General features: G+C 45.8%; 1 protein-coding gene across 1 annotated transcript in view; it reads left to right on the plus strand.

Moving 5' to 3' along the window:
• The first annotated feature begins 6,581 nt into the window (after positions 1 to 6,581).
• Positions 6,582 to 21,983, plus strand: part of ST3GAL1 (ST3 beta-galactoside alpha-2,3-sialyltransferase 1) — a 27,992-nt gene continuing 12,590 nt past the window's right edge. The window contains exons 1-3 of the mRNA XM_018563071.1: positions 6,582 to 6,859; positions 15,267 to 15,460; positions 17,326 to 17,505. Coding sequence (XP_018418573.1) covers positions 6,587 to 6,859; positions 15,267 to 15,460; positions 17,326 to 17,505 — 647 coding nt within the window. The 5' untranslated portion in view covers positions 6,582 to 6,586. The remainder of the gene's footprint in view (positions 6,860 to 15,266; positions 15,461 to 17,325; positions 17,506 to 21,983) is intronic.

Raw genomic sequence — 21,983 nt, forward strand, 5'->3', positions numbered from 1 at the left:
AGGTCCTTTCAACCGAAATTCCCTGACTAAGCTCCATGAAATCTCGCAGGCAGACGCTTGTCGTCCGGCTCTACAGCCATTCTCCTGACTCACCGCTTTTAGGAGGGTTCAGTGCGATTATTTAACAGATTCTGGTAAATAACTTGTGACACGGTACGGGTTTTTTTTTTAGAAAATCACATTTCATGAAAGCATGTCATGGTTTATTTTATGATTTACAGATCAGTTAGGACATGGGGTGGAGAAGGGTGGGGTTATCTGTAAACTGGGAAAAAGATGTCGGTAGTTGACATTTAGGGAAAGTTTCACGTTTTGTCTCTGGACGTTGTGGAAGTTCCTTGACTTTGTCAATCTTTTTCTGCATGTCAAGGTAAAGTGTATCTACACCTAGGAACAAAGTGTAACACAAAAAAGGGGTAACAGCAGAAAAAGGGCAAGTGGTCTATAGAGTCTGCACCCCTCCCCCCTTTTTTTTTATATTAGGGTATTTATTTATTTTGTTGGGAAAAGGAATTAATAAAAGTGATTGGTTTCTTTGGGTAACAGCCTCACTATTGGGGCACATTATTTGCGGCATTGAGAGTATTTCCACATGCTGTATGGTCTGTCCACATTAATGTGATCAATACAGAGTCAGCCTACCTATTAGTTATATTTTAGTTATAGGAGGAGCCTGGTGGGCTGAGTCAGTCCCTGAGTTTTTATATGATTTGGGTACTCCAAAAGTGAGATCTTCCATTTAGGGTGTCCCAGCTTTATTACATTCTCCATAATATAAGATAAATAGGAAAATCTAGCAGGGATGGTGGGAAACCCTCATATTGGGGACAGCAGATGTGCAGATCTGGGAATGCAGCACAGGGATGGTGGGAACTGCTCATACTGGGCACAGTAGGTGTGCAGACCCAGGGATGGTGGGAAGCCCTTATAATGGACACAGCAGGGGTACAGACCCAGGCACTCAGCACAGTGATGGTGGGGACCCATTAAAAATGGGCACAGCAGATGTGCAGAGCCAGGATTGCTGCACAAGGATGGCAGCAACCCCTCATAATGGGCACAGCATGTGTGCAGACTAATGAACTCAGTGCAAGGATGGTGGTAATCCCTCATAATGGGTACAGCTGGTGTGCAGACCAGAGATTTCACCAATAGAATGCCCCAAGAGATAGAAGATATTATCAGAGGGTTTAACTCCAACATCTACCAAACCTGTAAATATTGTTTTTTGGGCAGACCGACCCTTCAAAGGTAATATGAAGGTCACCATTGCTGCCAAGGGTTAAAACCGTATGTTTGCCCCATTGGGGAGATTTCCCCTCATTTCCTGCAGCGGGAGAATCTTTCAGCTACAGGGTAACTTTCAGGAGCTACAGACCCTTTCATGTCCTGTCGGACCCTGTGACAAAAATGGAGTCAATGTAAGCAGCATTGTAAACTATTCACTCGAGACTTTCATTGCCTGTGTTGCGCTCGTTGGCTCCGCTACTTAAGCCATAAGCGGTTTTGGAAATGTTGAGACTGCCAAAACATGGAGGTCAGCTGTAGGTGAGGGGTTTCATTCTTGGAGAAAAATCCTGAGATTACGATGAGGTTTTCTTCCTCGAGTGAAAGTAAAGAGAGAGACAGTTTATCGGCAATGTTTATAGGCAGCAAAAATGGCCAATGCGTCTATAGTATTAGCTGATGAAGGTGCAGCACAAGTCCGGTCTCATGTAATCAGCTTGCGACCGCTGTTTGTTATACATAAGCTAGTTCAAAGCCTGGTGAGGACCCTATCTGCAAAGAGTTTGCATGTTCTCCCTGTGCTTGGGTGGGTTTCCTTCCTGCCATGCTCCAAAGGCATGCTGCAAGGTTAATTGTCTCCTTTCTAAAGCTGCCCACACACCTTACAATTTATTTGCAGATGTTCTGTGGTCAGATGGAAAAAGTGCAACAGATTGGCCCAGGTGGAGATTACTCCATCCACACAGTAGATGGAGGAATCTGTTGCACCTTTTCCATCTGATCACAGAAAATCTGCAGATAAATTGTAAGGTGTGTGGGCAGCTTTATTCAGCCCTGTATGTATGCATGTGAGATAGGGACCTTAGATTGTAAGCTCCTCGAGGGCGGGGACTGATGTGAATGTGCATGTTGTGAATGTCAGTGCTATATAAATACCTCAAATAATAATAATACAAAAATAAATAAAAGAAAAGAAAAGAACTGCAGTTAACCGATTTCCTTTTTTTTTTTAAATCAAGAAAGTGGTGGACTGTTATTTACCCTCCGTCGTTTGTAAACGGCGCTGTAGGAAATCCCGGGGGCAGCCATTTGTGCTGTGTCCCAAGCCTTTATTGGACGTACAGTGCCGATCCAAGTGGCTGTGTAGCATGTGATCACATACTGCTGTTTCCATTTTTATTCCAACCTTTCCTCTTACAAAAAGGAAGGGGAGGAAATAGTAATAATGAATGAGCCGCTGCTGAGCCATTCATTCATTGACTTGGTTATGATGTTTTTAACCCTTTTCACTGCCCCGGAGCTGGTCATACACTGGTAGACTTTCCTATGAACATTCATATGAAAAGTCTTTTCACAACCTTCGATAATGCCATCACTGTGCTCAAAAATGATCATCGATTTAACTATTACAAAAAGATAAAGCAATCTTCTGAAGACTACATGTTTCAACAAGAGTTTCTTGGTGTATGGCTACACATCTTAGCTCCATCCTGTTTCTCTTTGTGACCCGGGATGTATTAACCCCTTCAAAGATAAATCACCATCACTCAACAGCTCATTATGCATAATCATGTCACATCGGTCTATTAAGCCAAAGTTATGGGGCCATGCAGGTTCCCTTCCTTCAGGCAACACCATGACTTTTCTTTGAATTCCGGTGGTCAGCATGGTGCCTTCCATAGCGGTCACTACGAGCACCTAGTTTGTTGCCACTGGTTGCAATACTGTATAGTAGGCATCTACGTCAATTCATGGTTCTCTCTATAGGAGAACTATGAGGTGAGTGCTTTTCACTCACCTCATAGTTCTAGCCGACCTGTGACAATGAGATTGTCACAGGTCGGCTCAGTAGATCGAGAAGTGAGCGAACACATACCGGTGCTCGCTCACTTCTCAATCCTGTCACAGCTCCCTGCCGTGACAGGGGAGGGGCTGGATTTGCCCCTCCCTGCTCCGATCCGCCAGCGCTGATTGGCGGATCGGACGGGGAGGGGGCGGGTACAGCTGGCTCTGACTCTAGATAGGCAGAGCCAGCTGTCACTCACGCAGCTGGGCGGATCCAGACATAATTGTCGGGATCCGCTTCAGCTGCGGCGTCTCAGTATACCACGAGCAGTAGCTCGCGGTATACTGAGCTTAGGGTGACGGGAGGACGCTAGTTTGTGTCCTCCCGTTACCCTAAGGAGAACTATGGGGAAAAGCCTTAACCCCAAGGAAGACCTTTAACCCTTCACCTCCCTTATCCTTCACATCTGCCCATTAACCCCTTCATCTCTATCCTCCCGCTGTACAGAATGTGACCTCTTCACTTCCTGATCCCTTTGCCTATGTACCTGTACCTAGTCCTCCATTACCAAACTCCATGTTTTTTAACCCCCTCAGGCATGTTTCTTCATTTCCCAAAAAAATTGTGGCACAACATGAGATCACCTTAGTAACATAGTAGGTATGGTATAGCTTTGGAAAGTAGACACCCCTATCATTGGCCCAGTAGGGGTGTCTACTTTCCAAAAAGGGGTTATTTTGGGGGTGTTTGTTTATTTTAACACAGAGTAAAGGGTAGCTTTTTTTATGTTTGGTTTCTTGATTCCTTTTTGTAGTTAAAAAAAAAAGTGGTTACATAAAGTGATATTATTATTGTTATTATTATACAGAATTTATATAGGGCCAACAGTTTGCACAGCGCTTTACAATATAAGGAAGACATTACAGTTACAATACAATTTAAGACAAGATGGTAAGGAGGGCCCTGCCCCTTAGGGCTTAAAATCTAAATTAAAGCCAAACCTTGACTTTTAATCAGTTAATTTTTATTGTTTGTTTTTTTTTTTTTTTTAACATGAAAAAAAAAGAACATAACAATCCCTTAACAAAGAGGGAGAAAGATTTCAATAGCCAACACATTGATAACATAATAGCAAACTTTAATATACAAGAAATACAAAGAACGCAATCCACTGTCGTTAAAAAAAAATATTAAACATATGGAAAACTACATACAGAAAGATGAGGCAGTGAAGCATATGGTTCTGCTTAGATAATAGTAAATGTAGAATCAAAGGTTACACAACCCACTTACAAATTCCCAGTAAAGAGAAACACCCGGAAGAAATATAAAAGCTAGAAAGGGTTGTTTATAGAATGAGTGTGATATGACAACCAACATAGTAAGTGGTAGGTGTTAAAGTCCATCGGTTTTTAAGCTATTTAAGATGCTGATTAAATTATTTACAATGGATGCTGCTCCTTAAAGGAGAACTATGAGGTGAGTGATTTTCACTCCCCTCATAGTTCGAGCCGACGTGGGACAATGAAACTGTCACACGTCGGCTCAATAGATCGGGAAGTGAGCGAACACATACAGTGGCTCGCTCACTTCTTGATCCTGTCCCTGCAGAGAGTCGTGACTGTCACTCCCCCCTCCCCGCTCCGATCCTCCAGCTCTGACTGGCGGAACGGACGGGCGAGGGGCGGGTACAGCTGGCCCTGCCTCTAGACAGGCAGAGCCCGCTGTCAATCACGCAGCTGGGTGGATCTCGATAGTAATGTCGGGATCTGTCCCGGCTGCGGCGGTCTCGGTATACCGCCAGCTGTAGCTTCGCGATATACTGAGCTTTGGGTCACGGGAGGACGCTAGTATATGTCCTCCCGTGACCCTTAGGAGAACTATGGGGAAAACACTTACCCCATAGTTCTCCTTTAATGTCTAAAGCTGGCCATACACCTATAGATTTCCTGCAGACTTTCTACGGTCAGATGGAAAAAGTGCAACAGATTCCTCCGTCTACGCTAAACTGTGTGGATCGCGGAATTTCCCGCTGGGACAAGCTTCAGTATCTTGCTAGTCGGCCCCATTGGCTCGCAAAATACCTCAACAATCTGATTGGATGCAGGCATTGTTCAGGTGTTTTGAGAGCCAGCGGGGCCGACTAGCCAGACACTGAAGCTTGGCCCAGTGGGAGATTCCTCCATCCACACATTAGCGTAGATGGAGGCATCTGTTGCACTTTTTCCATCTGACCATAGAAAATCTGCAGATAATCCATAGGTGTAAGGCCAGCTTTAAAGTTTTAGCTTCCTGCAGAATCAGCTGGTCCCCTGAACACTGGCCCTGATATCCTGTTTTAAGGTGTCTCCTTTCCCTTCCCTTCCTATGGAGCCATCCTTGTGTGTGCTAGTAAGCTGTGTGCATCTCCACAAACATAAAGGCAAAGCAAGGCAAGCCACTCCTCCGCCCCCCTCTCCCTTCTCCAAGCTAGTAGATGGACAGCTGCTGGAGACTGTACTGACACTTGTGGAGCTGTTGGAGCTGTTCAGAAACATGATGGGCAAAAATTTACAGCACAGAACATTTAGAGAAACCGAGCTGAGAGAGCTGGAGCTGTTCAGAAACATGATGGGCAAAAATTTACAGGACAGGAAGTTAAGAGAAGACAAGCTGAGCGAGTTGGAGCTGTCCAGAAACATGATGGGCAAAAATGTACTGAAATAGTTTGCTGGGCAATTTATATTTGTTTGAGCTGGATTCATTATTGAAAAAATGTTTGAGTCATTGCCTTTCAAACTATGACAGCACTGAAAAATGGTTCGGTAATTAAAGGGTATTACAGGCACAAGTGGTTAAAATACTTGAGGTTTCTTTTCTGTGCTTTCACACGGATTTCTTCAAGTTGGTGACAGGGTCTCTTTAACTGTAATCCATGAAAAAAAAGTAAGCCGCTGTGCTTAGCATGTATCTGTTCTATAATGAAGGTTTAATTATATTCTTCAAGGTCTTTCATTTCCTTCTTTCTTGTGGAGTTCAAGGCACCGCCGCCGTGATTGATGAATGTTCATGGAAATAACATGAGTTTAGTCTGACGACTTTTTCCTTTTCTTCGAGGTTCCTGGTCTTGTTTACCGGGCTGAGATTTAATCTAGTCATCCTTATTCCCGTCTGCCCGCAGGAGGAGTAAAAAAAAAAAAAAGAACCTTTCCTCTGACGGAGATATTTGTCATTCTTCTCATCAGGCAGCCAGCACACAGCTAACGGTCTCTTTGTCTCCTCTCTCCTCACAGGGACAAAACCGGCAAGATTGTTGGGAAAGTTCTTCATGGGTTTCGCGAGGATCTGAGCAATCTCTGGACCCGGACGAGGGGTAGTCTGAGTCTCGCGCTCACCACAGCTTGCGGAGATATAAAATGTGTTGATAATTACTCCGGAGTATTTCCAATCCTTTCTTGGAAGGAGAGTTACTTTATGTTTTTCTGGGACAGCCCAGAATTACGACCAGATGACATTGTTTTAAAGGCTCGTGGCCACATCTTCGGACTTCCTGCTGGATTTGTTCAACTGAGGGAACTTTGACAAGACACCAACATGGTCGCCTTGAGGCACAGGAACTTGAAGCTGTTTACAATCGCTTTGGCCTTTTTCGCCATCACCATCACCTCCTTCCTTCTAAACTACACCCAGAACTCCGTGCTCATGACGTGGAACCCCTTTGTGAGGTTCATGGCGTCCATGCGGAGTCCGTGCGTGTCCAAGACCGAAGTGTCCCCTTGGTTCGATGAGAGGTTTAATCTGACCGCTTCGCCCCTCCTGACCAAGCAGAGCAACATGCTGTCGGAGAGCACCTACAAGTGGTGGATGGTAAGTGCTGGGATTGGGGTTGGCGGGTCTACAAATGTATGTGAATCATTCTGTTTTAATTACGGGTACAACAAAACAAAAGGTGTACAAAGACTTACAGTTCCCTTCCTCTGGAAAGCAGCCACAGTCTGTGTAGAAAAGCCTGTCCACTGCCGCCATGCTGTAGTAAAGAACCCTTGTTTTCTGTATGAAAACAGTGGTCTCTCTGCAGAGGTCAGATGCCCCCTGGTAAGAGCTCTACAATCAGTATAGCTCATATTTCCAGCTGACTGGAAAGTTAATTGGAGCATGCTGACAAAGACCCTTGTGCATTGTGGGAAAGCAGTGGTCTCTCTGCAGAGGTTCAACATGCCACCCTACTGAGGCCAAAATAGCCAGGCAACTCGCATTTTGCAAAGGAGCTCAGCAAGCACATCCCCCATATTTTTCTCAGTACAGGAACACTTTTTTAGATTTGTTTTTTTCTACATGTGATGCAGATCAGCTTGGTGGAGTATGTGTGTCAAATGTCTATTATAATACCTTTAATAATAGTGTTATATTAAAGGGTTTGGAAGAAACCATATTACCATATTACTATATCCGGGGTTGCTTACAGTAGTTGGCTTTTATTCATTTGGTTTAAGCCTTGTGTTGCCAACAATGTATGCCATACCTGATCCATGCTCCTGCTGGCCCCTTTCAAGCTGCTAGACTGGCCCCTGCAGCCTCTTCACTTAAGGGCTCCAGTGGTCTAAGGACCAGTGACATCACCACATCTGATGCAGGTCCATTGACTTGCAGTAGACATGAGAACTCAAAGGGACATTACACAGCCGTAGTGCTGGAGGGAGAGAGAGGTAAGCGCCAACTGCTGCGGGACCGAGACTCAGGTGAGTAATACAGCTTCATGAGCCCCCTAGATTAGTTCTAAAGTAGTTCTAAAGGCTGTGCGTTTTTATTTTTCATTGGCATAGATGAGTTTGGCACAGGACAATTGTTCTTTCCCAAAAAGTCCAGCAATACATTGTTACACACACATCGCAGCCTATGCTCCCCTAATTTCCAATCAGGGTACGCACTAATGACTTCATTGAAAGTAACCTGTGGTTACTGTGGTGTGGTGTGGTAGAGGACGGTGGTGTTTGCTGAATACACAGCTGGAATAGATAGGTATCGCCAGGGCTGTAGCTACCATGGGGCGAGTGAGGCACTCGCCTCAGGCGCAGCTGAGAGGGGGCACAGCCAGGGCCGGCCTGGCTGCACCTCCTCGCCCCTGTTGCCATGGCGAGCACAGGGCGCCATTGGCAACAGGGGTGCCAGGTGGCCAACACAGCAGCGGCTTGGCAGGGAGAAGAGGAGCGGCACAGGCTCCAGCTTCTCCTTGGGTCCCCGCTGCTCTCCCCCACCTGTATGGGCAGAGGCACATGCGTGCCGCCATCCTGGAGGTGGGGCACATGATGTCACAATTTTCTATTCTTGCCTCGTGCGCAAAAAGAGCTAGCTACGGCACTGGGTATCGCTGGACCCTAGGGTTGTCCTATTGGCATTGCTATCAAATAGTAATACATTGCCCAGCCAAAAGTCACCACCTGGATTTTGGGGAGTGTTATGATCTGGGCTTGGTTCAGTTGGTCAGGTCTAGGTTTGGCAACTTTATGTGCCTAAAAAATGAGGTCAGCTGCTACCTGAATATACTGAATGACCAGGTTTTTCCATCAATTGATTTTTTGGGCATATTCCAAGATGACAATGTCAGGATTCATCGGGCTCAGATTGTGAAAGAGTGGTTCAGGGAGCATGAGACATCATCTTCACACATGGATTGGCCACCACAGAGTCCAGACCTTAACCCCATTGAGAATCTTTGGGATGTGCTGGAGAAGACTTTACGCAGTGGTCCAACTTTCCCATCATCACTATAAGATCTTAGTGAAAAATGAATGCAACTCTGGAGGGAAATCAATGTTGTGACATTGCATAAGCTTATCGAAATGATACCACAGTGAATGTGTGCCGTTTTTAAAATAAAAAAAAGTAATTACAAAAATTATGCACTGTGTTGCGTTCTTACAATGCACTGCAGCGCATGTGCATGGCATACACCACGGTATGTTATGTGGGGGGAGGGAGGGGTTGTGCTTTTTTTTATTCGTTTTTTTTTACACATTTTTTATTTATTTTTTAATAATTTATTTTTTCTTTTTTACTGTTGGGGGGGCTACGGTGAAATCTCTGGGTCTAAACAGACCCCCGACATTTCCCTTCTGAAATAGAAAAAGACATTGAGGGAGGGAGGGGTTGTGCTTTTTTTTTAATAGTTTTTTTTGTACACTTTTTTTTAAAAATAATTTTATTTTTTTATTTTAATTTTGTTTTACATTTTCTATTTATTTTGTAATATTTGTTTAAATTTTTTTTTTAATGTTGGGGGGGCTGCGGCGAAATATCTGGGGTCTAAATAGACCCCTGACATTTCCCTTTTGAAATGTTAAAAGATATTGAGGACATAAAGTCCTCAATTTTTTTTTCTGCAGCCTCAGCACTCAATGAATGGGAAGCACTCAGTACAGAGGCTTCCCATTCATTCAGAAACTGCTGATAGTAATATATTTACTATCAAGCAGTTTATGAATGGGGAGAAGCCTCCATAGGGAGTGCTACTCCCCATTCAGAAATTCATGAATGAACAGGAAGTGATGTAAATCACAGCCTGTTCATTCATAACTGGGGACGCATAGTACTATGGTGGTTATTTACAAAGCTGCCGAAGGATCTAGCCATAGCTTCGGCTGATCCTTCGGCTAGCTTCGGCCCCAGCACCCCTTCAGTTCAGTAGATCCGAAGGGCTGCTGTACGGGCTATTCATTATAGTCGAGCCGAAGGCAAATGCTTTGGCTCGACTGAGCCGAGGTGAAAGCCGAAGCTGGCCAAACGGCCGACAACCTGCTACTGACAGCTTGGTGGAGCCAGCCGTCATCTCACGCCTGGCTCCAGCCACTTGCATGCAGAGACAGATCAGCTTCCCTGGTAACCAGGGACGCTGACCTGTCATTAGACTGAGAACCCGGTGGAGCCGCTGTGATATCACGGCGGCTCCGCCAGGTTCTCAGTGTGTAATGACAGTTCAGCATCTCCTGGTTACCTAGTAACCAGGGGACGCTGGACTGTCATCACACACTCATACCCGGCAGAGCCGCCATGATATCACGGCGGCTCCGCCGGGTTCTCAGTGTTTAATGACAGTTCAGCATCTCCTGGGTACCTAGTAACCAGGGGACACTGGACTGTCATTACCTCCTGAGAACCGGCAGTGCTGTTATGATATCACAGCAGCTCCGCCGGGTTCTCAGTGTGTAATGACAGTTCAGCATCTCCTGGTTACCTAGTGACCAGGGGATGCTGAACTGCCATGAGAGCTTGTCGGAGCCAGCTTTGATATCACCGCCGGCTCCGACAAGCTCTCATTGTAATGACAGCTGGTCCCGGCCAATAGAAAGCAGTTGGGTGGAGCTAGCTGTCAATGCTAGCGCCACCCAATCATTTTCTCCTTTTTTTTCTCCTTTTTCTATTCTGTTCGGTACCACAGAGGTACATCGATCCTCCGTTTGGCCATGCACAGAGCCGCTGTCAACCCGGAAACTGACAGGATGACAGCGGCTCCGTTCTCCTCACTGCTCGGCTATCCTGAAAGTTGCGGCTTCTCCCCGCCAGAAAAACGCTTGCTCCTGCGCCCCCCACCCTGGGGTTTTTGTCTCAAGCGGGGGACAGCAGCGGCAATCCTTGGAGTCACAGATCCCTGTCTGGAGCCGGCAGGGAAATTAGTTGCCAGCTCCAGATGCCGGCAACTCATTTCCCATTGATTTGATTTTCCACTGCTGAGTTGCTAGCGTTTGTAAATGAACCCCCAAACCAAATATTTTCTGAAAGCGCAGGCCCGGTAGAAAGGATGGGTTTTGCTTTTTTTAATAGTTTTTTTTGTACACTTTTTTTTTTTTAATAATTTTATTTTTTTATTTATTTTTTTATTTTCATTTTGTTTTACATTTTCTATTTATTTTGTGATATTTGTTTCAAATTTTTTTTTCATGTTGGGGGGGGCTGCGGCGAAATATCTGGGGTCTAAATAGACCCCTGACATTTCCCTTTTGAAATGTTAAAAGATATTGAGGACATAGAGTCCTCAATTTTTTTTTCTGCAGCCTCAGCACTCAATGAATGGGAAGCACTCAGTACACCCAAAAAATCACAGGATGACAGCGCCTCCAAACAGAACACCGCTCGGCCATCCTGGATTGCGGCCGCCGCTCGCCCCCCCGCCAGCCAATTTTCATGGGATCCCCGCTGCCACAGACCCTACAAGTGGGGGGCAGCAGTGGGGATCCATGGAGTCTCTCATCCCTGCATGGAGCAGCTTCAGGCAGGGATGAAAGACTCCAGATGCCGGCGGCTGGCAGCAGCGGTGCCGGCGGGGGGGGGCGCCCAGTATTTTCGTTAATAGCGGTCATCAGCGGCTTGTGAGCCGCTGATGACAGCTATTATTTTGAAGGGGACAGTCTGCTGAACAGTTCTGCTATAAGCTTATGGTCGCTAAAGCGACCATGAGCTTATAGCAGAACTGTAAATGCCACCGACGTAAGGCATACTGAGCTGGCCAGCCGGGAACACTTTTGTTCCGCCGTATGCCTTACGTCGGTGGCAGCGAAAAGGTTAACCTGACACGGGTGCCCCCCCACGCAGCGACTTACCCCTTACCACCTGTGCCGCTAAGAATAGATCTCTTTGCCTTGAATAATTGGCCTCTGTCGCTGACAGAAATACGATGTAGCCTACAGATATGGCCCTGTGTTATTTTAAGTTACATTGTGACAGCGACATATGGATTTATATCTTCCACGTTCTACTTTTTGTCATTACGTCTAATTAAACGCTGAAAATGTACAAAAGGAATTTGACAGCGTCTGAACTTAATTCCGAACACCTTATGACAATTGCCTTCACAGTTTTATGATCATTTTTATAAACAAATTTCATTTATTATCATTATTAATATTTTTATAGGTTGCCCCAGTACCCTGATAATGCAAGGATCCTTATTATGGGAACCTCACACGGTCACATGTTGTCCCATCCTTCCCGCTCCCCTCGCCTTCCTGTTGGCTGTCATGTATGATGGAATAATGGTTGATAGAGAGCCAAGGGGAGTGGAAAGGGCTTTTTTAGGTGTTTTATTTACCGTATATCATCCTGTCACTCCAAAAATCTGTGGTGCGTTATTGATTCATGATAATGTACCCCAGATTTTTAGAGTAACAGGTTGCTCTAAATAAAGAGTCAAATAGACCCTGTCACTAATCCGTTCAGGCAAAGTGACAAGGTCCCTGTGTCGACAGGCTTTGGGCATCGGTTTGATATCTGATTTATCAATGCGGTCCTAAATTATACCGTCTGTCAAAATCTAGCTAATGGGCTGACTTTGAACTCACTCATATAGAACCAGGTATAACATACAGACCAGGAATAGATCATTTCTGATTTCAAAAATAAAAATGCAAAAACAGCAAATAAATTTCAACAGGAAAATTCAGTAAAACATCACTATTTAAAAATAGCTGTTTGTAGAGACTACAACTGGCCGCTTCCTTATCAATTTCCCTGTCCTGATCCCACACGCTTTATCAGACTCTCTTTTTCTGGTCCCCTACCCTTCATCCCCTTTCTTTTTCTGGTTCCCTATCCTTCATCCCCTTTCTTTTTCTGGTTCCCTATCCTTCATCGCCTTTCCTTTTCTGTTTTTCTATCCATCACCTTTCCTTTTCTGCTTTCCTATACTTCATCACCTTTCCTTATCCTTCACTTTCTTGTCTGGTTCCTTATGCTTCATCACCTTCCCTTTTATGGTATCCTTCCCTTTGTCACCTTTCCTTTTCTGGTTCCCTATCCTTCGTCACCTTTCCTTTTTTGGTTTCATATCTTTTATCATTTTTCCTTTTATAGTTCCCTACCTCTCACCTTTTCTTTTCTGGTTCCCTATTCTTCATTACCTTTCTTCTGCTGGTTTCCTACCCTTCAATATCTTTCCTTTTCTGGTTCCCTATTCTTCATTACCTTTCCTTTTCTGGTTCCCTGCCCCTCATCACCTTTCCTTTTCTGGTTCCCTATCCTTCATCATATTTCCTTTTCTGGTCTCCTACTCCTCATTATCTTCCCTTTTCTGATCTCCTACCCTTCAACCACCAACTACCCTTTAACCACCTTTCCTATTCTGGTCTCTTACTTTTCATCATCTTCCTGTTTCTGGTCTCCTACCCTTCATCACCTTTCCTCTTCTGGTCTCCTACTTTTTATCACCTTCCTGTTTCTGGTCTCCTACTCTTCATCACCTTTCCTCTTCTGGTCTCCTACTTTTTATCACCTTCCTGTTTCTGGCCTCCTACTCTTCATCACCTTTCCTCTTCTGGTCTCCTACTTTTTATCACCTTCCTGTTTCTGGCCTCCTACTCTTCATCACCTTTCCTCTTCTGGTCCCTACTTTTTATCACCTTCCTGTTTCTTGTCCCCTACCCTTCATCACCTTCTTTTTTTTTTGTCTCCTACGCTTCATCAACTTCCCTTTTCTGGTCCCTTATCTTTTATTACCTTTGCTCTTCTGGTCCTCTACCCTTCATCACCTTATCATTCTTACCATTCATCACCTCATTACCTTACCATTCACCGCCTTCCCTTTTCATTAATCTTCATCACCTTCCATTTCCCTGCTGAAATTTCTAATCAGAGGAAGGTCAGTTGGCCACAGTTCAGGGAACCCCTGCCAACCTGTGGAGGAACCCAAGGGTTCCAAGGAAACCTGGTTGACCATGGCTGCTGTAGAGGGTTACTATGCAATTCTTCTGTCAAGATCTTGGGAATGCTGAGTATCCCAAATCCCACAAAAAAAAATAAAGATTTTTAACGGGATTGTCTTCTCGCAAGATTCGGAACACTCACAGTTTTCAGGATCTTGCCTTCAACCACGAGCTAGATCTAGGCTCTAAGATAAAGCCAGGTCATTTTTTAAACTTTTTTTCCCGCTTTAATGCAGTGATTTAGGGTCGGGGTGGAAGGCCTGGTGCAATAAGTCTGCCTTGCATTTAAGGCAAAGTCCTTATTAAGCTTGGTCAGCCTTATAAAGATTATGTTAATTTAGTTCAAACCTGACCCCATAGACTTGCACTGGCAGAGAAAATCAGTAAATCACAGTCACAGTGCAGCGCTACTAAACAGTAAGCAGAGGTTGCATAAGGAATTAGTAACATGGCTTATGCTGGGCCTGCTTATCTCCATGCTCTCCATTATAAATATGTCAGTCACATATGTCTCTAAAGAAGTTCTATAAACACTATAGTTTCACATTAAGAATATTGTGAGTCTTTGAATTCTTCATCATGCTTGCAAGAACATCCTCTATCTGTCTGCAAGAATGACGGAAGGGTAGACATCTGTTGTTTTAGTTTTGTATAGACTGAGGAAGGGTTAGAACCTAAGTTTTAACAGCTATCTGGGATGGATGAGAAGGTGTCACTTGGACGGGAAGTGAGGAAAAGCTCTCCAATGGGGACACAAACATGAATTTATTATTTTATTTATTTATTACAGTTATTTATATAGCGCCAACTATTTATGCAGCTTTACATAGTTGCACATTCACATCAGTGCCCTCAAGGCGCTTACAATCTAAGGTCCCTAACTCACATGTATATATACGAGGGCCAATTTAGACAGGAGCCAATTAATCTACTAGCAAGTTTTTGGAGTGTGGGAGGAAACCGGAGTACCCGGAGGAAATCCACGCAAGCACAGGGAGAACATGCAAATACCTTGCAGATACTGACCTGGCCAGGAATACGGACCAGGGACCCCAGCAATGCAAGGCAGAAGTGCTAATCACTGTGCCACCCACTTCTTACCCACCCCACTTTTGGACTGGAGTTGACCTTTAAGACACACCCAGCACCACGCCAGGAAACCCTAAAGTTTGATGTTTTTCTCCATTACTATTAGAGGCATGGATGAGATTTTCTTTTTTACCAGTCCATAGATGTGGTGGCAGATAATCCTGAGAATGTCCCACTTCCTGTCCTTGGATGTCTACACTCATCTCTCCACTGTATCTAGGACGGAAGCTATAGTTTTCACCTAAGCTGGGCTTCAATCATGTCTGTATTTTCATCTGCATTACATGGAGACATTGTCACTGAGACACAAAGTACAGGGATATCTTCCCAAAGGGACAGACAGGCAAGCTTCCCTTACTCTGTCTAAAGCTAAATTAAAGTTTTGGCTGGAAATCCGCTATAAGGCAGTGAGAACAAATGATAATGAAATGTGTCTCTGTGTGAATCGAATTCAGGTGGATTTCATCCATTCTATTTTTTCTTTGCAACACCAGCGATTGCAGGGTGAGAAAAACCCCTTGGATATCAACCTAGCCACCGAAGAGTTGTTTAAAGTCATCCCGGGAGAGACCAACCTGGTAGAACGGAGTCCGTACCATTGCCGAACGTGTGCCGTGGTGGGAAATTCGGGTAATCTTAAGGAATCGGACTACGGACCGGACATTGACTCCCACAACTTTGTATTCAGGTGAGATTCAGGATGATGGTTCGGGGTTTTAGGGGTTTCCTGCCACACTCGTAGACTTGTCCCCCAAATCCCTCCAGGACACGTTTATACTTTGGTATACAATCCTTCTTCATGGGAGTGGATGGGCAGTTAATCTTTGGAATACATTGATGATGGTTGTTCTTTTTTTCTTTTTACTGGTCTGTGATTGCTCACAGAAAAATAAAAAAATCCCTTTGCCATTAGAGTACTGTCTTCTTGAAGGGAAATGTTTGGTGGAATTGTACAAATAGATCAATTGAGATCACACTGAAGTTTACCTGCACATGCATCAAGCCAAGAGCCCGTCCCTGAGTCAGACCAAGAGCCCATCCCTGAGTCAGACCAAGAGCCCATCCCTGAGTCAGACCAAGAGCCCATCCCGGAGTCAGGCCGGGGGCTCATCCTGGAGTCAGACCGTGGGCTCATCCCGGAGTCAGGCCGGGGGCTCATCCCGGAGTCAGGCCAGGGGCTCATCCCGGAGTCAGGCCGGGGGCTCATCCCGGAGTCAGGCCGGGGGCTCATCCCGTTGTCAGGACGGGGGCTCATCCCGTTGTCAGGACGGGGGCTCATCCCGGAGTCAGGCTGGGGGCTCATCCCTGAGACAGACCAGGAAATCCCCCCTAAATTAAATGAGAACTATGGGGCTGTCTTTTCCCCATAGTTCTCCTTAGGGTAATGGGAGGACACAAACTAGCTGTAGCTCGTGGTATACTGAGACGCCGCAGCTGAAGCGGATCCCGACAATTGTGCCGGGATCCGCCCAGCTGCGTGACTGACAGCTGGCTCTGTCTAGCTAAAGGAAGAGCCAGCTGTACCCGTCCCCCGTCCGTTCCGCCAGTCAGTCAGGAAAGGAATCCAGCCCCTCCCCTGTCACGGCAGAGAGCCGTGACAGGATCGAGAAGTGAGCGAACGCCGGTATGTGTTCGCTCACCTCCCGATCTACTGAGCCGACCTGTGACAGTCTCATTGTCACAGGTCGGCTAGAACTATGTGGTGAGTGAAAAACAATCACCTCATAGTTCTCCTTTAAGAAAATCCTTGGTGGTCATCAGGGTCACCAGAACTAATGCCCCCATTGGAAGATTTCCCATCTGTTCCTGTCTGGTGTCAATTTAGGATTTTCTTTTACTTTCAGTGATAATGGTCACCAGGACAAATAGGGTGAATCTCCCTACTGGGGACACGGACAACAATAAAAACCGAACCGGGGGTTCTATTTCCTCTCCACTATCCAAAACTTAACAAAAAAGTTTTGGCTTTAGTTGCACTTTAGAAAAATTTGAATAAATAATCTTGACTACCCCAGTCGCCCTTCCTAGAATATATATGCATGTCACTGCCCTCTACACCATCTCTAGAACAATTTAGTCCTCATTTAAGGATAGGACACTTAGGGATCTATTTATAAACAATTTGGGAATGTATTGTGATGTAATACTGCATTCTGGCCACTAGAGTGAGCAGAGGAAATAAATACTTATTTGCTATACACATCAGCTCCATCTAGTGGCCATAATGTGGTATTACATAACAATACATTTGACCTGGAAATAAAATATATTGAGAACATTGGTTTTTGCCATGATTTACACAAAACGGCCCTGCGAATTGTTCATAAATAGGCCCCATGGTTTGTAGTACAAATACCGCATGAAGCCCAACTCAAAACACATGTTGAGAATAAAGGGGGAAATCGCTGATATGGGGCCACAGTAAGCAGTTGAAATGAAGGTTCTGTCTCTTTACTGCTCTGTCCAGAACAACACAAGAAAGTTTTGGCTGGAGAAATGATCTGAGTGACGTTATTTTGCTGGTACATTTAACGCAATGTTGGTTTCTCCCAGGATGAACCACGCCCCCACCGCCAGGTTCGAAAGGGACGTGGGGAATAAAACGACGCACCATTTTGTGTACCCAGAGAGCGTCCCTGAACTGCCTGAGAACGTCAGCATGATCCTGATCCCCTTCAAGACCCTGGACCTGCAGTGGGTGGTCAGCGCGCTCACTAGCGGAACCATTAACTTGTAAGTCAAAGGCAGAAAATTGTTTTTTTTTTTTAAGTCTCTATAACTTCCTGTCGTTCAACTGTCACATGATCTGTGAGCAGCGGAGACTCTGACATTTGACAGTTAAATGGGGGGAGTGCCTTTGTTGAGTAAAGTTAAGTGGGCCTGGCACAAACAATCAAGTAGCTTGAAATTGATTTGAAAAATGTATTGAGTGATTTACAACCAATGCTTTTCAGGGGAAGGATCTGCCCCTTCCTCAGGGCTTGAAGCAGAACTCTAGTATGTGAAAAAATTAACCCTTTCAGTGGGGCTACCACCGCACTGCCAGGGTTAACTGCTCATTTTGGTTTAGGGGCTGGATCAAAGAAGCTGTACTAACCCCTCCGGGCTGCTAGACTGGTCCCCACAGGCTCTTCTTCCCTGGGCCTCGGCCTAAGCCCCACTGACGTCGTCACATCCATGTCAATTAGATCCATTCACTTGCATTAGACACAAAGATGCTGAGGGACTTACCATAGCCAGAATGGAGGTGGGAAGAGAGGTGAGCACTGACTGCCACAGGCCCAAGGATCAGGTTAGTATATCTTCTGAATGCCGTTCTACGCTCACGCGCCATGCACGTCCGTGCGGGTGTCGGTACTCATACTCTGACAGAATGTCTGCGTCCGAGCCGGGACACCCGAACCCGTACGGACGTGCAGGTCAGGTGAGCGTAGGGCGGCATACGGCCGCGTATTCCCATAGAGAAGGACAGGGGCTTCGTACTAATCACGCGCTGCACCCGTCCTTCCCGGGAGCTGCCCGATACGGCCCTGCACGCAGCTCGGAGCTGTATGTGCCGGCTTTCTCTCGTGTAAATGTGTATGTGCTGGCTTTCTCTCGTGTAAATGAGGCCTTAAAATTCAGACCAGACGTTGCATTAAAAAAACACACCTTTAATGCTCAGATCGGGGAGCACAGTAGACCGAAAAGGAGATTTGTGCAATAATGTGACTGTCAAGGAAAGGTTAAAAAAAAATCTACCAATGTTACCCGAGGTTTCTGTTAAACCGGCGGAGACTCTGCGTTCCTGTTCTGGCGACATCCGGAGACGTACTCCTTGTATTTCCTGGAAGCTCGGCTCCGTCTCATCCGCAAGACACTAATCTCGTTAGCAGCCTATCTGCATCATTAATGCGTTACCTTGAATTCACTGGTGTACTGTGCCGGTTCAGCAAACGCTCAGTGAGCATAGAACAGACGGGGTGTCAGCCTGGGAAACTGGGGCATGGCAGAGGCTTGTGCCGAGCTGGAAGAGCATGAAAGACGCGTGCCCTTTTGAACGGCGAGAGAATCGGGAGGGTGGCGGGCAGGACCCAGGTCCTCTGTTCGCAATACAGAAATATATTTTGTACTCTATTCGGCATAATTTTACACAAAGCTCCGAAGAACTCTACTCCTATAAACCTTCAGAATTGTAAAGGGATTGCCGCACCAAAGCCCAGTTGAACTTGCAGTTTCAAATCAAAGTGTGCAACGTCTGACAGTACATTTCCTTTAAAAAGCAGGACCTATGACTTGGTGCACATAACAGACCTAAAGGGAAAGGGACCCACAGGACCTATGACTTGGTGCACATAACAGACCTAAAGGGAAAGGGACCCACAGGACCTATGACTTGGTGCACATACCAGACCTAAAGGGAAAGGGACCCACAGGACCTATGACTTGGTGCACATGCCAGACCTAAAGGGAAGGGGACACTGTGCTGTTGTTTTTTTTTTGGACAGTAACCGTTTCCATTCTGAGGTAGTAAACAGAATGACCAAGCCAAATACTGAGCTGAAGTTCGGCAATTCACTCTCTGCTGTTCGGCCACTTGAAGAATAGGGGGGAACAGCAGAGAAGGAACTGCCAAATGTTCACCTCAACTGATACAACACCTGGATCGGCTGAGGCGAACAGGATCTTCCCTTCGGTTCAGCCAAACATGCTGAGGCTATTCGGCCAAGCCGAAGGGAGGTGAAGCAAGCCGAATGCAGCCCATTTACGGCTGAAAATAACAGTACACGGCTGCAATGAATAGCCGAAGCCTCTTCACTTCACTTCGGCTCCATTATTGATTCGGCTGCACGCGGCACCTTAGTGAATAACCCTCTAGGTGTTTGCTGAATGGCCGCTGTGCCGAGCGAGCGACCCTCTGGGAGTCAGTACCGGACCTGGAAGATCGCTGTAGTATCCATTACAGTACTTTACAGGATCCCCGTGGCCCTATCAGGGATGAAATATTAATACATTGTATCAATCAGGATCATTGTAAGTATACACTGGAGCTTTAAAATGTAATTTTAAAGACATTCCCAATAGTTTGCAGCTTTCATTAAAATATTCCCTGGTGATCCTGCCATGAAAGATCCTGTTCACTCACTTCCTTTACAGGGTGACAACGAGCTGTCCCTGTCTCCCGGTTGTGCTCCTGCATTGTCACACTGGTTTCCAATGGAGATGACAGGCATCCATTTCAACACATGTTCTACATACATGGTCCACTGTTGTCACCATCAGGAAACCCACCTTGATAAACGCCATGCAACCATCTTAGACAGCATTTGGCTGCAAAGAGGCTGCAGAAGATCAGCAGCAATGCAGGTTGACAACAAGTAATTTGTTAACTGTCAGTTGTCTGTAATGCCCGGGGCTTTAGAAAACGAATTATCATGCAGTTAGGATTTTGCAGTCACTTCAACTCTTTACCAATACGTGACCACAGCCATGTGAGGGATGGCGGATGCCAGCGTACCTCCAGTGCCCATCGGATGTGTGTACATGTGGTGTCTTGTAGAGCCGCGGGTGGCTTACCAGAAACCACAACTTCCAGCCTAAGCTGCACAACGCTGCCTGCAAGTCCCTGCAAGAAAATCAAAAGTTTCCCATCCATGACTTCATTATTAGAGGCGGTCTACATAGCAAAACAAACAGTCATAAGTCAGGCCGGCTGTCATCATGTACACTGTGCTATGGAAACGGTTATATGTGAATGTGATTTATAGCGGCCGGTGATTGGAGCTGAACTGCAGGTACACAGAAGAAAAGCCACAATCAGGGCAGCTAAAAATTCATTAAAAAAAATGAAAGCACAACTACACTTTCAATAAGCTAAATACATTCCAGGTGCATCAGAACCAAAGTTCTGTAAAGTTTTACAGTTTATTTAGAAAGCAGCCACAGCCTGTGTAGAAAGCCTGTCCCCTGCCAGCATGCTGCAGAGAAGGATCCTTGCTCTCTGTGTGGAAGCAGTGGTCTCTCTACAGAGCTTTGACACCCACCCTGCCGAGTCAGAGGTAGAGCTCTCCAACTTGCTGCTTGTAGAGCTACAGGTCCACACAGAGAGCAAGGAACGGTCTCTGCAGCATGCTGGCAGGGACAGGCTGTTCTTCTCAGGCTGGTGCTGCTTTCTAAAGAAAATAGGCTGTAGGATATGCACACCTTTTTGTTTTGATGTCCCCGGAATGTATTTAACAGTAAATTAGAGGAAATGTTAAAAGAGAAGAAAATCCCACCTTTCCGAGGTGTCACCAGAATAGGTTTGGTGCAGACCTAGGCAATTTACAGCCCTTTGGCTGTTCCTGTCCAGCCCACGATCCAGACAGGGATCAATCACAGACCTACGCTCAGTTATGGCTGACCGACAATGGATGTGCCTTCCTAGCAACCAATGATGCCAGGTGTCCACCTCCTCTTCAGTCATGAATTGCTAGGACCATTGGCATCCCAACAACCAATGACGTCAGATGTCCATCTCCTCTGCAGTCATTAATTGCTAGGACTTCTGGCATCCTCGCAACCAATGACATCAGGTAGTCCACCTCCGATGCAGTCATTGGTTGCTAGGACTTCTGGCATCCTAGCAACCAATGACATCAGGTGTCCACCTCCGATGCAGTCATTGGTTGCTAGGACTTCTGGCATCCTAGCAACCAATGACATCAGGTGTCCACCTTCTCTGCAGTCATTGGTTGCTAGGACCTCTGGAATCCTAGCAACCAATGACATCAGGTGTCCACCTCCTCTGCAGTCATTGGTTGCTAGGACCACCAGATAATCCTATCAGTGACGTCATAGTTGTTTCCTGCCCCTAGCATTCGGCCCTCCACAACAGTCCCAGTTTCTCAGGTGGCCTGATGAAAATGAATTGCCCACCCCTGGTTTGGAGGAACAGTGGCCGCACACATTTATTGCTACTAAATCATAAGCTCTCATTTTACTGGCCGCACACTTTCTGTGCATCAGAAAGCATTCTGGGGATTAGTATGACGGCTGAGAAAAATAAACATTTTCGGGATGGGTGGGTCAGCGACTTCCTTGTAGACTCATTAAGAGAATGCAGCCTGTTTCCTGCTCAGTAGCACTGCACAGTCAATGCACCCAACTACTCCTGCTAGTGCTAAACCACCAGTCAGGGCTGTAGGTGGCTGAGTGTTCATCTCAGCAGTTGTTGATCAGTCAAGGTAGCT

Source organism: Nanorana parkeri, unplaced genomic scaffold (genome assembly GCF_000935625.1).
Source record: "Nanorana parkeri isolate BGI_ZX_2015 unplaced genomic scaffold, ASM93562v1 scaffold629, whole genome shotgun sequence".
Taxonomy (NCBI): Eukaryota; Metazoa; Chordata; class Amphibia; order Anura; family Dicroglossidae; genus Nanorana; species Nanorana parkeri.